A 19,061-nucleotide genomic window follows, 5' to 3' on the forward strand; every position below is an offset into this window, starting at 1 on the left:
ACTCTCAGCCAGAACTGTTGAAAAAATGGCAGAGTCTCAATCTAGAGCACAGCCGTAGCTATATGAAACTTTTAATTGAACACTATTTACCTAGAGAAAAAGAACTGGTTAAGAAAATAGAAGGTTTACAAACATATTTGGAACAGGAATTTGATAGTGAAATCTGTACCTCGAAGTTAGAGGAGATATACTATAAGATCTCGTTATATGATAACAAGTTGGAACAAATAAAGACGAAGAAAATTAAAAGGGACTATGCTGATTTTAAGAGAGGGGATGTTTTTACTTGGTCGAGGGACTTTAATAAAGAACAGCTAATGTTTAAAGAGAATGAATCATATAATAAATGTCCACAGAGAGCTGCAAGAAGGATTCCATCTAATGTAGTTGATGGAAATAAAGGTGAAGCAAATAAGAAAAGTGATAGCCCAAGTGATGAGGCATATGGATATTGTATCTACACAAGGAATAGTGCAGTCCACTAATCGGATATTGGATACCTCTAGCTCAATTCATAATATGAATAATCAAAGAGAAGGAATGAATCCAGGAGCTGTATCTAAGAAAGCCATGAAAGATGTGGGTTTTCCAGTACTCCCACTTTGAATAAAAGAAGTGAGAAACAGAAAGGAGATGAGATCATTAAGCAGAGGAAGGAAAAGGTCGTCATATGTAGAGGAACGGTAGATGAAAGGAATAATGATTCTCTGGTTTTTAACCTCTCATCTTTTGAGTTGACAAGAGCACGTTAACATTTTAAACAAGGGGTTGAAATTTATACCCACGAGAGGCATGGATGATAACGATGCAATATTAAGACTAAGGACATTTGGGAGAGATGTTATGCTGAGAAGCATGTACAAAGACAATAAAGCAACTGCAATAAATTTGTTTAAGAAACCAAGCAGCTTCATACCACAAAATAATGCTGTTGTAGACACATTTATTAACGTCTGTGAACAAGAAATTATTGATTACTTACAGAATAATAAAAGGAGAATATACAGCACTACTAAGGAGGAAAAACAGGCCTTAAAAGAGTTAGCAGAGAATGAAGAATTAACTATTAGGCCTGCAGATAAAGGTGGAGGGGTTGTCTTGATGGACACTGCGAGATATAAAGAAGATGTAAGAATTCTCCTACAAGATGCTACATCGAGTGCGTACCAAGATCATATATTCCCCATTCTCAAGGAGGTATGGGCCACCTTGAAATTGATTACATGTATAGATCTGCAGTCATGGGACTGCACACATCTGCTGCCTCACAAGACCCAAACTTAGTGAAAGTTCTGAAACATGAGGAGAATAAATCTAAGATGACTTCCCTTCTTAGTCTAGCAAAAGCATATCAGCGTCAGGCAGGAATGGAATTCAAACCAGAAGTAGATGAAAATTAGGCAGCAATTGAATGTGCCAAAAACAAAAGAAACAATATAAGGTGAAGGATCAGATGAGAAGACAAGATATATGTGGAAAATGCATCAGTATAGTTGCATGTATAGTAAACGCCTGGAAGAACCTCTTGTTGATCAGGATCAGACACAGGAATGGTTAAGGAGAGACTAATTCAAACCAAAATATGAAAGATTAATATTGATGCCCCAGGATAGCGGGCTATGTACACATTGGTTTACAAGATCAGTGAACATGTAGGAGAAACAGACAAATGTAGGTTTTGTAAAACAGAATTGGAAACAGTTGCACACCTTGTTGCTGTTTGTGATATACTAATGGTAGAAGGACTGTATACTGAAAGGCATAATAATGTGGCAAGACTGCTGCATTGGGGATTGTGCAAATATGATATTGAAGTGGCTGAAAAACACTGGAAACACGAGTCACAAAGCATCATAAAAAATGATGGTCTACATTACATAGGATCACCCATTACCAACAGTCCAAAAGATAGATGCGAGAAAACCAGATATCGTGGTCCAAGAAAAAGACAAGTATCATTGATCATTGAAATCGCTACACCCAGTGACTACAGTGTCTTCTGTACAGTGAGAGAGATGGTCATAAAATATCAGGATTTGCAGACTGAAACGAGAGCAATGTGGAAGAAATATACCCAGACAGTTCCAATAGTAGTAGGAGCAGCAGGTCTTGTAAAAAAAAAAAAAAGTATCTACAATTGTATTTAGATAAATGTAATTATGTACAAATTACAGGAGGAGTCATTACTGGACACATTGCGGGTGATGCGAAGAGCACAACTGGCTGACATCAAAGATTGAAACAATACTAATTTCATGAACTTTAATTGTACTTTGACTTAGGAATGGGGTCCATTCCTGTCATGGTATTAGAAACCCAAAAGACTTGGAGAAATTAAAAAAAGAAAAATTAGGGATTAACCCTTGCGTCACTATATGGGTAGCCAGTGGTTCACCAACAGAACACATACTGTCAAAGTTGATGATTCCGTCTATACCAGTAGACCTGTCACCAATGGCATACCATATGGTTCTGTGCAGGGTCCTTTACTGTTTGGAATCTATTTCTCAGAAGTTCAGGCTAAATTAGACCGTCTTTGGCTTGCCAGATTCACTGACTATTGCAAATTGGGTGCAATCATGGAGTCCCCCAGTGATGTTCACATAACTATAGGAAGGTCTAACACAGACAAATGACTGGTGCCAAAGCCCCTGTCAAAACTAAATGCAAAAAAGTGCATTATTATTCCCTTTGGCAAAGTAGAATTCCCTGCCAGCACAGTACAGTATTGACAACACCCCCCCCCCCCCCAAGCTCAAACCCAGCAGTGTTAAACCTAGGAACACAGGTAGATAGCAATCTGAACTTCGACCACCAAGTTTCCTCTGTGGTAAGCAAAGCATTCTACTTTGCGCAGCTCATATATAAGGGCATCACATCCAGGTCTAAGGATATTATAGCCCCACTGTTCTTGACCTCTTCAGACCACTAATGAAGTACAGTGCTCCCTTTATCATGTACCTCAATGGACACCTGCAGCAGTTGGAGATACCACAGAGGCTCCTCACCAAGAAAATACAGGGCCTCCAAACCATGATATACATGGCTGGACTAAAATCCTTGTTGCTGTACTCTGTCATGTAAACTGCTGAGAGGAGACTTGTGTCTGGCCTATAGGCCAGTGTCTGACCCTGCCCTGATGGATATGCTTCACATACATAAGTCTAACAGCACAAGAGTCACTTGCTATAGGCATCTTAACCTAGCCTATGAGATTAACAGAATAGGATGGAGAGGCAGATATGTTTGATAGACTGCCACTCCTCTGGAGCAAACTTTCAATTCACGTGAAGCAGAGCTCCTCAGTGACCCTATTCAAACAACCTGGACAAATGGATGAGAGACCACAAATTCACCCATGGGGTGGCACCCATGTTCCTTACTGACGGGGAGTCGGTGTTGACCATAGACTAGCTCTACAAAAATATGTTCACTTAATAAGGACAGATGCTGCAACTTGGGATTAACATGGCTAGGAGTGTAAAGGCTCTAGGTCCACTAGTCTAGTAACCTCCTATGAAGCCCTGTAGCAGATGCTAATGAAGGCAAGAAAGTCTGCTACTAGAAAATCATATATTAGGAAATGGGAAACTTTTTCTTGTTGGTGCCAACAACATCACCACCACCACCCATTCAGGGCTAGTGTTGCTCTAGTGTTCACTGTTGGTGTGAGTTACTTCCCTATGGCCTGTCTTACTCCTTGAGCATGTTTGCTCACAGAGCCCCCCCAAGGCTTTCCCATGCCAAAATGTTTTTGAAAGGGGCATCACATAAGATACCTCCAAGAAACAGTGGCTCCACCTTGAAATCTTAATTTATTTTATTAAAGAAGCTAATACTTGCTCCATTTGAACCAACTAAGTTGTCTGACTTGATTTTCTTAACATGGAAAACAGTTTTACCGGTTGCTCTGCATCTACTAGAAGAGTATGAGTTGCAACATCTTACAGTGGGTTAGTGTTCTCTCATTTTCCAAAGAGACAATGTTTCCTTGAGAATTAATCCTCCTTTTGTGCCTAAAGTGGTATCCAAGTATGCTTTAAGCCAGACTTAATCTTCTTGTGTTCTTTCCTGAATACTGAAATCAGAAAGAAAGGAATGCTTCATACCTTGGTTGTCCAGATAACTCTGATACAGTATCAACAGAAGTAAATATTTCAGATTAGTTGATGTTCATCGTACATACAGCTGCAGTCATAACAGATGGGTTTTCCTGCCGTCAGGCGGGTCCTCGGTCGGCCGAATTCCAAAGTCTAGGTCCGGCGTCGGATGTCGTCGCTTCTTCCCTGACGTCAGTGCGACAGGGGTATAAAAGAACCAGCCGACGCCATTTTCTTCAGTCTTTCTTGCCGCGCGGTGCCCGAAGCAGAAGCAGTTCGCAAGTGCCGGTCGGCCAGCTCCTGAGATTACGAATATTTTTCAACCGAAGACTTCTTGAAAGCCCGTTGGGGAAACTTTTCTTGCCATGTCAGACAAAGTTAATAATTGCATTTCATGTGGGAAGCAAATACCGCATAAGGATTTCCATTCCCTCTGTATTCCTTGCTTAGGCCCAGACCACGACGTCTCGGCCTGTCGTTTTTGTGCTACATTCAACAGACGCAATATTAAGCATCGGGCGGAGTTCGCCTAACACTATTTTGGCAAAAAGTTTAATTACAACATGTCGTCGGATACTCCGACTCCAGTTTTGAGTAAATGACGCAAAGATAAGGACCAACATACGAGGTCCGCGACTTTTACCGACACCACGCTAAAGCCGGCTACAGGTGCTCCGGTTCTCAGCGAGGCGCCTACGCAGTCCCTGACTACTGATGACACTTCATTAGCAGTGTCTTCTGTGCCCGAGGTCGCAGGCTCTTTGGCCTACACCCCGACTACAGATACCGAAGCCACTCTTGGCGGGGAAACTCAGAGTTCAGACAGGCCTGCCACCTCTCAAGGTGTCTTCAGGCCTTCTTCTTCTTTTTCCATTAAGGCTTACACTAAATCTAAAGCAGCCATGCATTCTAAAAGACAAGCTCCACAGGGCCCCTCTCAAGGCCCCATGCCTAAAAAGCAGATGCTCAGAATGGCTGAGGATTTGATTACTCTTATCAGGGGTTCTCAACCCCCCTCGGACAAAAGGCCCAGAGTGGAGGAGGAATACCCTTCCTCGGACCAGGCCTCCATTACTTCAGAACATTCTGAGGACCAGGAACATTCATAGTCCCCTTTCGAAGATTCTGATGCAGAGGAGTCCATTCCCTCTGTCTCCCCCCCCCCCCCCCTGAGGATTACTCTTTTGGGGAAACCTTGCATACCTTGAAGGAACACTTCCACTGGGAAGGCCAAGAGTACTCAGACTCCAAGAAAAGGCTCATGGATTTCCTCTTGCTCCCTCAGCACAGGCCTCTGGCTATACCTCCTGTTTTAGACATACTAGATGATGTGTATTCAGAGGCCAGCCTTAACCCAGATTCTTTACCTCCAGCTCCAGTCAAGCTTGACAGGTATTTCTGGGTTCCTGATTCACACCAATTCCTATACAAAAGCCATGTGGCTGACCCAGAAACTATTTCACAGGGTCCCAAGGGAATTAAGGCCTCCACTGCCAAAAATCCATTACCTTCAGAGAGAGATTCCAGAGCTTTAGAAAGGTGGGGGAAAATGGTATACACCTCAGCCACCTTAACCATGAGGGCATTAAACTGTCAGTTCCATATGTTAAAGTATCAACAGTTTTTGTTATCTCAGTTGAAAAGCAAAATGTCACAACCTGAACAACCAGACTTGAAGGAGTTGCAGGATTTGTTGCATAGTGCAGAGCATGTGGGTAAACATACCTTGCAATGTGGTTTTGATGATTTAGAGGCCTCATGTAGAGCTGCTGTTATAGGATCAGTCATACGTAGACATGCTTGGCTCAAAGAGCAAACCTTACCGGATCATGTCAATGCTAAATTACTAGATGCACCGCTTCAAAAAGATGTATTGTTTGGTGTTAAAGCTGAGGAGGTATTAAAGAAAATGGAGGAAAAGGCAAAATCAATGCAAACAGTGAAAGATTTCCTACAGGTACAACCCCCCGCTTCAGTAGAAATTGGCCTTCAAAAAAATTGGTCCTTTCCAGCCACGGACAGACCTCAAAGAGGTAGATACAGGCACCCGAGGGGTAGAGGGCAATCTCAAGGATCATTTAGAGGCAGACAATGGCAAGCACCTACACCAAGAGGGGGTGAGGATAGTTCACAGCCATTCAGAAAGCAGACCCAATGACTTTCCCCTTTGCATGCCAAGCAAGGCTCAAACGGCAGCACCTTTAGGCGGAAAACTGGCATTATTTTCGAAAAATTGGCATATTGTCACAAAAGACAAATGGATCCTGGACATTATAGACAGAGGCTACAGATTCCACTTTCACACCCTTCCAAAAATGAGAGGCATGCCAAACCTGCCACACAATCAAAGGGCAGACGCACAAAAACAAATTTCAGATGTCATGGACATGAAAGCTATTCAAGAGGTACCTGCACAAGAACAGGGTCAAGGTTTTTATTCCAGACTATTCCTGGTACCAAGGAAGGGCAAAGATTGGAGACCTATTTTGGACCTATCCATCCTAAACACATATTTACTCATACCAAAGTTCAAGATGCTCACATTACAGCAGCTTCTTCCCATGCTGGGCAAGGAGTCTTGGCTGGTAACATTGGACCTCAAGGAGGCATACCTGCATGTCCCAATCAGACAAGATTGCAGAAGATACCTTAGATTTCTTGCAGGTTCATCCCAATATCAATTCTCTGCATTGCCCTTTGGCTTAACTACTGCGCCCAGAGTGTTCACAAAATGCCTGGCATCAGTAATTGCCTTCTGCAGACTTCAAGGGATACAAATATACCCATATTTGGACGACTGCCTGATCCAAGCGGACAGCAAACACACTCTTCTGAAACACCTGGCGTTTGTAATAATGTTGTTGAAATCTCTGGGATACACAGTCAACAATAAGAAGTCAAGACTAATACCCTCTCAAACAATAATTTTCCTGGGTGCCAGCTTGGATACAAACACCCAGATGGCCTACCTCACGCCAGAGAAACAAGGGCAATTAACTCAATACTTAAGAAAACTGACAACCTTCACCAGGCTGACTGCAAGGAAAATCCTGCAGGCTCTGGGATTCATGGCATCTTGCATCCTGCTAATCCCATGTGCAAAGCTACATATGAGGAAACTTCATTGGTACCTAAAAAACTTATGGTCTCAACACAGCCACAGTTTGGAAACAATCATACCACTGATTCCATGTCTTCAAAAGGAATTTCTGTGGTGGGCTCAAGCATGCCAAAGAACCATAGGTCTCCCATTCTGCAAGCCTCAAGCAAATCAAGTCATCACAACAGACGCCTCGGACTATGCCTGGGGGGGCGCACATGACAGATCGGTGCATTCAGGGCAAATGGTCACAAAAAGAAAAGCACCTACACATCAATCAAAAGGAAATGCTAGCAGTAATAAATGCTATTATGGCTTTCAAAGACCTACTGCATCCAGGCCAACTATTGATAAGGACAGACAACACCACAGTGATGTGGTACATAAACAAACAGGGAGGAACTCATTGATACCCCCTATGCAGGCTAGCCATGTCTCTTTGGAACATGGCTCTGGAATTACAAATCCAACTTCAAGCACAGTTCCTGCCAGGCAAGGAAAACACGCTGGCAGACAACATGCGCAGAAATATGACAGATCCACACGAATGGAAGTTGCATCCTCAAGTTTTTACAATGATAATTCAAGCATGGGGAAGGCCAGACATAGATCTCTTTGCCACCCACAGAAATTACCAATTGACAAAATTCTGCTCAAGGACCTTTCATCCACAGGCCTGGAAAGTGGACGCACTCTCTTTCAGTTGGACAACAATGACGGTTTATGCCTTCCCACCTTTTCCACTGCTGCCCAAAGTTCTATTAAAAGCCAGAGCAGACAGACCAAAGATGATTGTCATTGCTCCAGACTGGCCAAGACAACACTGGTACCCACGCCTGAGGAGCCTGACGCATTCCCCACCATGGATCCTGCCTCCAATGCCTCTTCTACTGACTCAGCACAACTTCAAAACTCTTCACAGTCAGCTGAAAACACTCAATCTAGCCGCATGGAGGATTCCTTAAATTCAAACCCTACTCTCCAAGGAGGTGCAGGATGTCATTTTGGAGGCCAGAAGGCCTTCTACTAGAAAAGCCTACTCTGCAAAATGGAAACTGTTTTGTGCCTGGAATCAGAAAAAGGGTCAGAATCCTGGAATACTGAATTTACCTCAAATATTACAGTACCTAGCCGAGCTGCTAAGCAGTGGACTTTCATTCTCCTCCATCAAAATCCATGCCTCAGCCATTTCTGCAGAGTACAACACTGATCCTCCTTTATTCTCTCACCCTCTCTTAAGACAGTTCCTCAGAGGGGCTAAGAATATAAAACCCCCAAGGAAGCAACCAGTACTGCTTGGGACCTCAATTTTATTCTAGAAAAACTAACCCTGCCTCCTTTTGAGCCAGCTGCTTCAACAGATCTGCAATATTTGTCATGGAAAACAGCCTTCCTTCTAGCTATCACCTCAGCACGCAGGGTTTCGGAACTACAAGCCCTCATGGCTGTGCAGCCTTTCGTCATTTTCCATCAGGACAGAGTTTCCTTACGAACCAATCCTTCATTTATGCCAAAGGTAGTATCCAGGGTAGCCTTGAATCAGGCTATCCACTTACCTACCTTTTACCCTAATCCACAAAACAAAGGGGAGAGACTACTACATTCCTTGGACATTCACAGACAGCTCCGTTACTATTTGGACAGAACAAAGCCTTTCAGAAAATCAGAGCAACTCTTTGTGTCCTATGCTGCAGGTGCTCAAGGGAAGCCTATTTCCAAGCAGACAATCTCAAAATGGATAGCCCACTGCATACGCTTTTGTTACTCTTTTCATGGTAAAACTGTACCTACAGGCATCAGATCTCACTCCACAAGGGCCACAGCTACCTCTGCAGCTTTCCTCAGGGGGGTTCCCACCAAAGATATTTTGGAAGCAGCCACTTGGAGTTCAGTACTTACTTTCTCCAAGCACCATCACCTACCATTATACTCCAAAACTAGAACGGGCTTTGCCACTGCAGTCTTGCAGGGCATCCTGGCTCCTGCTAGTTCCACTTAGTGCGTACCACCCCTTTATTAGCTTTGGGATTCTACCCATCTGTTATGACTGCAGCTGTATGCACGATGAACATAGTACAGTTTTGTACCTACCATAAATGTAGATGTCCGAGTGCTAATACAGCTGCAGTCCAGGTTTCCCTCCCTCCTTCCCCTCTTGGGACAGGCCTAATGGCTAACACCTCCTCATACAACCTCATTGGGGTATTCTTTTATGGTGTATTTGCTGGCAACTACTGTTTTTTGATTATATTGCATTTGCATTATTACATAAATTTATGTTTTGCCTTCCTTTTGGGGGCACCTGACATCTGGGGCAAGAAAAACTGAAGAAAATGGTGTCGGCTGGTTCTTTTATACCCCTGTCGCTCTGACATCAGGGAAGAAGCGACTACATCCGACGCCGGACCTAGACTTTGGAATTCGGCCGACCGAGGACCCGCCTGACGGCAGGAAAACCCATCTGTTATGACTGCAGCTGTATTAGCACTCGAACATCTACATTTATGGTAGGTACAAAACTGTACTTTTTCTTACCCTCACAAGAAGTGGACAACCATTGTCAAAACGGACTGTTTCCAGATGGTTTTCTCAAGTAGGTCAAGGCCCATTAATGGCTTTTGGGAAAGGGTTGGACTCTTGATGTATTCTAGAAGCAGTGACTTGGTCCATTTTACATTTAGAAAGCACTGCAAGCTAGATTTCATCTCCAAGTCCAGGTTGTGCTTTGCTAGGACCTTTCTCTAGGGGCTCCTGGACCCTTTTCCTTCCACCTCCCAGTTATAAGGTTATGGCTTGGGCTACTGGAGCAGTGATCCAGCATGAAGAACATAGTACAGTTCTGTAAGTAAACTTACCATAATAGTACATGTTTGAAAGATCACTGCTGCAGTAGCCACTCCCTCCCTCTTGTTTTTTTTTGGTATGCTTATTATGCCAGAGCACGGACATTTTTTCCCCAATAACATATTGTCTGGGCACTACCTCCCTCTCTCAGTTGGCATGACAACTGTGATGGGATTGGTATCTAAACCTGTCTTTTAGTCAGCTCAGCTCAAACTGGCTGACTGTTTTGGACACACAGATTGTGCCCTGTATTTTACTTTGGCAGGGATGACTTCATGTTATGCATTACTTGTGTTCAGTCTGTGACAACTTAACTGCCATTGTTTCTGTCAGACTAAGTTTACTTTGAAGGGGAATTTAGTGTGCTGCTTATGCATCACAATATTTTGGGGGAATCTGCATTTGTGTGAAAGTGTAAGAGTGCTACTTATGCAGACTGTTTGAAAGCTCTCCTTCTGACCAGACTCATTTCAGCATTTCTTACTGCATCCAAAGTGTCCTCCTCAGTCACAGCATGGGTAATTAGCCATCATCTGCTGGTCTGACTTCCATAGTTCCTTGAGAGAGAAAAAAAAAACTACTTAAAGAACACTTTCTGACTAAGCAGACTCTGTTCTTACCTCAGCCGATGGTAGGTGACTCTGCAATGCCTAGCAGTCGTTCCTCAAACCACTCACTTACCTCTTTGCTTCCTGTGGGTATAGTCCTTTCAGCCACCGTGAACCAGGGGTTAGCCACATCTTCTTCATTTGTTCCAGTGTCCTAACCGGGCATGGAGATATTTTGGTGAATGATGCTGGATTTGGCTGGGGGAAAGACTGTGATTAGGCAGAAGTTCCTTCTCCTAGTCAAGTCATCAAGGATACCTGTAAAGAAAAAAGAAAAAAAACAAAACCGACATGATATTCAGACAAAAAGATGATTTTTTGAACTTAGCCAAGAAATTAAGCTTAACTGTCTCTTGGTACGCAGAATACAATAACTGTAAATCAGGTTTGTAAAAAAATTCCTGAGAAAGACATTTCAGGTTATTCTGACATAGACAGAGATGACTCTTCATATCCTACAGATTCTCAAGCCCAAATCTGTGATGCTAAGGAAACTTGGTCCTCACAGCCTCCTTTGGAAGAAGTTTCCCTTTCTTAGATTATAGCTTGGATGAATGAGATGTTTTTTGTGGGAACAAGTGGATGTTCCCGTTAACTCTGGAGATATTATGATATACCTCATTCTATGCCTATTCCTCCACTAGTGATGGCCTTGGAGGATGTTTAAAAATGCCTATAACAACCCAGATTCACAACCTTCAGTCCCCGAAAAGCTGTTGGGCTTTACAAAGTTTCTCAAACTAAAAAGCACTTACTTTCTTGCCTTAGGTCGGACCCTGCAGCCATTTTCACATCTTAACCAGTAGGGGGCAGACCTCCTCCAACTCTTCTCCTGTTGACAAACAGGGAGAGATTTTGGAGAGATTTGATAAGCGAATGATTTCTTCCACTTTGGCGTATAGAATTTTCATCTGTCAGACCTATATGTGGAACTTTGTGCTTTTTTGTGTTGTAGGCATCTTGAGAGATCTAGATGCCACTTTTCCCCTGAAGGTAGTGCTGGTCTCATTTCCATTTCCATTTCCAACATTTCTCACATATCTAAACTTGCCTGGAGTGTGTGATTGTACAGATACTGTATCTAGGGCCTCTTCTACTGTTTTGAGTAGGTATGCCTGGATATGTAATCAAAATTTTTCTCACTAGATATAGTCTGAAATGTTGAATTCAGCTTTAGATAAGGTTTTATTTAGTCCATCTGTTACTCGGGTCCTCAAACGGTTTGAGAGAGGGAAATTAATTCAGGGAGTTTCCAGTTTTTTTTTTCCCAGCCCTCCCTGACATATCTCTCAGATCCTCTCTCATGTAAAAAATAAAACAAACAGTCCCTGTCTTCTCAAAATAAAAAGAGGTGGCAGAAGGGAAACACTAAGAAGCAAGGATCATTTCCTTATAAAGAGACAGTCTACAACTGGAATGACTGTACCAATAATCTTTCCGTGTCCCTTCCCCTCTTACCCCTCTATCTCTCTCAAAAGCCTGTCCCAAAATCCGATTCTCTACATTCCCTTTTAGCAGCAGATTGTGACAGACTCACAGGTGTTAAAGGTGATTCAGAAAGGTATACTGTTAGCACTGGATACAAACACTTCCTTTCAAGGTAGTTCCTCCCCAAGCTCTGAACGAAACAGAATTTTTTCCTCTCGTTCTTCAGCACTTCCTCACCCTAACAGTCATTTGCACCTTTGATTTTTAACAGCACTTGTTCTAAGGCTTCTATTCCAGAAGGTTTCTGGTTGTATTGAAAGAATCTTCTTGGAGACCAGTTTTATGCTTCCTTCCTAAACCTGTATGTGAAAGTTCCAAAATTCAAGATGTTGACTTCAAAATCTGTTGCCTTTTATTCTCCAGGTAAGCTTTATGGTAACATTGGACCTAAAAGATGCATACCATCACATTCCCACAGCCAAAGGCTTCAGGAAATTTCTGAGTTTCTGTGTTTGTGTCACATTATCAGTTTTCTGCAATACCACTTGAGGTTATCTACTGCTCTAATGGTGTATATGAAGTATCCAGTTGTAGTCATAACTAATTGCAGGCTGAATGGCATGTATATTTATTTAGGTGACTTGCTTATCTTTGATGTCGAGTCATTGCTATTGGTTTTATCTCTTCTGACCAATCTGTGGTTCCAGTTAAGTATTCAGAAATCTCCCTTCAGCCTATCACATAGGATTGTCTTTTTAGGTTGCCATATAGACACTATGCAGGATGATTGTCTTTCTAGGATGTCGTAGACTCCTTGCACCAAAAGTTTTTTTTGATGCAGGAGAATGTGTATTGTCTGGAAACTTTCTTTTGCTTCTCATCCCAATGTCAGACTTCAGCCGGAGCGTATCTCAGGATCCTGGGGTTCCTGGCGTCTGTCAGTCCCCATATTCTCTTGCCAGGTTACACATGAGAAAGATTCACTGATTTCAGAAAAAAAAACGTGGACCCAGTGTTTGCATTTCCTGGAATTTCTGACTATAGTATTGGGCTCCTTGAAAAGGAAACTACACTGGTGGAGGCCACAAATACAAGCAAATTCAAGTATCCCCTTTTCTCCTCTGCCTCCAAGATAATTTGTCACTACATTTGGCCCAAATTTTACTTGGGAGGGCTGCAGTTTCAATGGGTGTAAAGGTGCAAGACCTATGGGATTTCTCTAGCTAGACCAAAACGCATAAATTTCAAAGAGATGTCGGCTGTGATCCATGCCTTAAAATATCTTCATAATCTATGGCCCCAGGACCTCTTGATGTGATTACAGACCAAATACCACAGTGAGTGCATGGACAAGCAAGGTGGTACAAGGTCGTACTTTGTGTTCGGATTGGCAGTGGTGGCTTTGGAGGTAGCTCTTATGGGGGTCATAGGAGGTTACTAGGCTAATGGCTCTGGGGCCCTTACAAGCCTAGCCAAGAGTTTATCCCCAAAAATGAAACCTCAGTCAGCACCTGTCATCCCTGTCTGAGAGACACAGGTGGAACCCCCTGGGACAAATTTATGGTTTCCCATCCACTCATCAAGGTTGTGCTTGAGGAAGGTCAGTGAGGTACTCTGTTTGATGTGTATGGGAAGTCTATTCCAGAGATGGAGCAGCATCTGGTAGACAAACCTGTCTCTCCAGCAGGTTTTGTTGATGTCACATATTGGATTTAGGCCTTTTGAGCGGCTAATGCATGAGGAGTTAGACTTATGGATATGGAGCATCTCCAGTAGGCAGGCTCTGAGATTGCCTTGTAGGCGAGACACAGATATCACCTCTGAGCAATCTGTACAATACCGAGTAGAGTGATAGTGATTTGAGGCTGCTTGCATAGGACAGATATTGGAGGCCATGGATTCTCTTTGTGAGGTATTTCTGTGGTCTTTCCAGTTGGTGCAGATGTTTGAAGAGGTACATACCAAACTGGGCGTTGTACTCAGTTATTGGCCTAATGAGGGAAGAGTACAGAGAGGTAATAACCTTTTTTCTGGATGCAACCCCTTTACTTATGAGATGAACCAAGTAAAAGGCTTTTCTGACCACTGCCACTACATGATGGTCTAATGTGAGACTGTTGTCAACCTGTGTACCCAGGTCTGTTACCAAAGGTTGTGTGCTTAGGGGGTTGCTGTTGATGTGTGGTAATCAGTAGGGGACGTGTTTTTGCCGAATGGTATAATGATAAATCTTTTGCGTTTAACTTAAGGCCATGACTTTGGCACCAGTCATGTGTTGCTGTGAGACTCACTTGCAGTATGTTAACATCATTTTGGGAGTCAATGATGGCACACAACCTACAGTCCACAAACTTGGTTAGCCACAGGCCTTTTGTCTTTGCCTGGACCTCTAAGAAGTAGATGCCAAACAGTAGGGGTCCCGGGACAGATCCCTGGGGAACACCACTAGTGACAAGTCTGCTGTTGGAGGTTGAGCCATCTATTTTGACCCCGTGGGTCCTATCTGTGAGCCAGTTGGCTACCCACCTCATGAGGTAGGGATTTATGCCAAGTAGAGTTAGCTTTTTGATGATTCCTGAGTGGGGGATTGTGTCAAAGGCTTTGGCCAAGTCAAGGTAAGATGTATGTACTGACTTTCCCTCATGCAGGGCCTTGGTGGCCGTCTCAAACAATTTAACTAGGTTCAACAGGCAAGATCTGCCCTTGACAAATCCGAACAGGGTGGGGCAAGTGCTTGAAGATTGCCTATGTCCTTGTTTGAGATCCATAATAATATGCTCCATTGCTTTACAGATCAGACTTGTCAAGCTAATGGGTTGATAGTTAGTTACCAGGGTCAGTAGTGGCACCACCTTTGTGCAAGGGGATGACAATGGCAGTTCTCCACTCTGCTGGAATGAAGCCTGCACTTTGGCTGTGGTTGAATAGGGTCTTTAATGGCGAAGGTAGTTCTTGCTGGAGATTATGCAAAATACAGTCTGGGTTGCTATCGGGTCCCATGGAAGCTGTGTTCTTTGCCTTGGATAGGGCCTTTAACATTTCAGCACTCATTAAACCTTCAAGCATCCTACATTCTGTCTGAGCATAAAATAGTGACAGACAAGCTTAGCAGGACCAGGGCAGACACTCTTAAATGGAAACTGTACAAGGGTGTCCTCCTAGTATTGATCCTTTTGTGAGAAACACCTCAAGTATATATGCTTGCCTCCTTTCAAGACAGCCAACGCAACAAATTCTGCTTGAGGACTCCTTGTAAAAAAGACTTGGAAAACGAATGATTTCTTATTCCCATGGATGAATGTACCTTTGTATTTCCACACTTTCCATTAATATCCAGGGTAATTCTGAAGATTCAGAAGGACTCCAAAATAATTGTTGTGCTCTTTTGACCCAGGCAACATTCATTCTCCCTTCTTATTGAATAGACTATGGGCAGTTACCACAAGCTTCCTCACAAACTGGACCTACGTACATCAGATAGGGAGGTCTGATGCGTCCCAATTGCAAACATCTTCAACTGTCTACCTACATGATTCAATTCTAATTCCTTTTAGATACCTCTTTTCAGAGGAGATGTAGCAGGTACTAGAGGAGGAAAGAAAATCTTCTAATAGAAAATCTTTGGCAAATGGAGAAGATTTTCTAATCTGTGCCTAGCCTATAATGAGGGCCCTATCTGTGATTATGTACCACTGATGCTCAAATATTTGTGAATTGCTGTCCTCTGGTCTTTCATGCTCCTCTGAGTACATCTTGTGGCTATTTCAGCTTGTCTGCCCATGGATCCTCTACTGTTTATGGTAAAATGGTTTCTGACAGGAGGACTACACCTGAGATGACCTTGCAAACAGGTTGCTTCTTCTTGGGATCTTAACTTTGTGCTGGAAAAGTTAAACATGTTTCCATATGCACCTGCACATTAAGCAGACTTAAGGTTCATTACATGGAAAACTACTGTTCTCATTGCTCTGACATCTGCAAGAAAAGTATGTGAGTTGCAGTATCTCATGGTGAGTGAACCCTGTCTGGTCTTCTTTTGGGACAGGTTATCATTGGAAACAAATCTCTCATTTATGCCCAGGTAGTTTGAGTTTACTTTGAGTGAAGCCTTCAGTCTGTCCGTGTTCTATCCAGACCCTCAAAACCAGATAAAGAGGATTCTACATACTCAGGACATGTATAGGCAGTTTGGGTACTACACTGACAGACCTAAGTCCTTTAGAAAAGTTAACCCACTATTTATTTCTTACACTGGGACAAAGAAAGGACAAACCATGTCAAAACAGATAATTTCCAAATGGTTTTCTTCGGCTATTGCTTTCTGTTATGCCCACCATGGTAAACCAATTTCAGGCAGTATCAAGGCTCATTCTACAAGGGCCTTATCTTCTTCAATGGCATATTTTAAAGGGTGGATTCTAAAAGTATTACAAATACTGCAATGTAGCAGCTACATGGTCCTCTGTACAAGACATTGCAAACTGGATTGCTTTTCTAGATCTGGGACTGACTTTGTTTAGCCCACTCTCCAGGGATTCCTGGATTAATATTCGTTCTCCTCCCAGGTTGGATAGGCTTTAGTAATCAACCCATGTACCCTAAAGGCTACTACAGCAGTGGGAATGATGAACATAGTAAAACTGTGCAAGTTGCACCCATAACAGTAGATGTTCAGATTCTTCACTGCTGCAACAGCCATATCCACCATCTACCCCCCCCTATTAACATATATATTTATTTTTGGGGAAAAGATTTTGTGATTATTTTTTGTTTTATGGTTCTGGTTGAGTATTCTTAACATTTGAACAAGAGATTTTCTACTGACTGCTGATTTTTTTTCCTCTCCTCAGGGCTGTCCAGTCAGCAGTCAGAGTGGAAGTGTGGGAGGGATGCAGAGCTTTTGGAAGCTGAGTGGTTACTGGCTCTTGGGCAACCTACAACCCATATAGCTTCAAGCCTACTGCAGTAGTGAGGAATTTGAACATCTACTATTTTGTGTAAGTGCAACTTTCAGCTTTACTTTCTGATGTCTATTTTCACTTGAGCTAGCTTAAATCTTAATTTAGTTCCATCTAGTCTTGTTCCATGGATCATAACACTTCCTTTCCCTTGGGTTGAATTAGCGGCCACGAATAGTGTTGCATTCAGTTTTCAGTCCCTTACTTTGTACCCTGATTATTTCATTTTTATGTAATGCTTTCGCTTTATGTTTTGAGAGTCTTTTCTATAAATTCATCACTTCTTGTTGGGCCTATCTCAGTTCATTGTTAAGAACTACACTAGCTGCCCTTTTGGGCCATTTTAAGACTGGACAATTTCCCTTTTGATGCTTGAATTAATGTCATCGCATTTGGCATTAGTTTGACCTTACCCATTCCGTGGTTGATAATTGTAGATTACCCCTAGTGAGAATAACTGGAATCATACCATAGATAATTTTAGGGGACTTGTGTGAACTCCTTTAGGACCTCCCTCTATCCATTAGTTGCACAGTGGGTGGTCCTGGAGTACATTTTCTGTTATCTGTCCATAGATCCATGTTGTGATTGATTATGAACAGGGATGAGCTTTGTTTTATGTGGATTGGGAGTCTGTTTTGGAGCAATGGGTATACTCTGTGAGGTATACCCATCCCTCCATGCCATTTTATTCATGTTGCAGAATAAATTTAGATCCTGGACTGAGCATTTCTGGTGCTATTTGACTTGCTGATATGCGGTAGTTCCATCAGTATTTGGTCGGAGGATGCCTTGTATGCCAGACACAGGCCACCTGTTAGCAGTTTGTATGAGATTGAGTATAGTGACTGAGCTTTGAGGTGCTCCCTGTATGACTGTTTAGTCCTTGTATCCTTCTAGTAAGGTATCTCTATGGGCTTTACATTTGTAGTGTGCATTTGGATAAATACATGCCAAAGGGGGCATTTGTACTCTTTGACTGGCCTGATGAGAGTTGAGTCAAGGGGGGAACAATGACATCTCTAGATCTAGTCACAATCCCTTTGTTTATAAGATGTGCATTGTAGAAGGACTTTAACAGTGGACATATTTTGTTCAAGTTAAGTCTTCGTCTATGCAAGTTCCCAAATTCCAAACTGGGTCAGCTCTCAGGGGTATTTTGCCGATATGGTAGTTTCTTGGGTTTAGACTGCTTCCCAAAGGATACAGTAATGCATTTTTTGGCATTTAGTTTCAGTCCATGATTCTTGCACCAGTTAGGTGTTTGGGACAAACCTTTCCACAGGATAGCTAGGCCATTTGAGGATTCAGTAACTGCTCCTAGCTTGCAGTCCTCTGCAAACTTAGCCAGCCAGAAACCTTTAGTATTGTTTTTTCACTTCAGAGAATTAGATGCCAAACATGTTGGCTGGTTTCTTTTTGTGGAAGCAGCTTCCCCTGTTCTGATTTCCTGCATTCTGTGAGCCAGCTGGCATTCCAGTGGGTGACATAGGGGGTTTATTTTCAGCTTATTTAGCTTTTTTGGTATACCAGAGTTGGGGGATTGTGTCATATGTCTTGACCAGGTTGAGGTATGCGGTGTGTACTGTCTTATCCTCAATTGCTTTGGTGACCTTTTCAAAGAAGTCCACCAGGTTTAGTAAGCATGACCTCCCCTTGACAGATCCATACTGAGAGGGATTCAGTGCTTAGAGGTTTGCTATGTCCTTATTGATTAGTTCCATGATAAGTCTTTCTATAGCTGCATATGAGACTAGTCAGACATATTGGCCTGTAATTACCTGGATCTGTCGAAAGTCCTCCTTTGTGTAGGGGAATAGCTGTCGCTGTTCTCCATTAACTTGATGCAAACCTGTGTGGAAGCGAAGGCTGAGCATTAATCGGATGACTAAACTGTTCTTTATGCTATTTCATATGCATTTAGGGATACTGTCAGGACCCATCAGTGCAGTATGTTCAGCTTCAGAAAGTGTTTTCAGGACTTGGTTTTATGTGATAGCTCTAGGTAAGTTGATTTCATGAA

The 19,061-nt window shown here is 42.7% G+C and overlaps 1 protein-coding gene across 1 annotated transcript in view; it reads left to right on the top strand.

Moving 5' to 3' along the window:
* CNIH4 (cornichon family AMPA receptor auxiliary protein 4) overlaps nucleotides 1–19,061 on the top strand; it is a 486,096-nt gene that overhangs the window by 296,597 nt on the left and 170,438 nt on the right. Inside the window, exon 3 of the mRNA XM_044058771.1 lies at nucleotides 11,232–11,242. Coding sequence (XP_043914706.1) covers nucleotides 11,232–11,242 — 11 coding nt within the window. The remainder of the gene's footprint in view (nucleotides 1–11,231; nucleotides 11,243–19,061) is intronic.

Source organism: Protopterus annectens, chromosome 1.part2 (assembly GCF_019279795.1).
Source record: "Protopterus annectens isolate FY-2018-M chromosome 1.part2, PAN1.0, whole genome shotgun sequence".
Classification (NCBI taxonomy): domain Eukaryota; kingdom Metazoa; phylum Chordata; order Ceratodontiformes; family Protopteridae; genus Protopterus; species Protopterus annectens.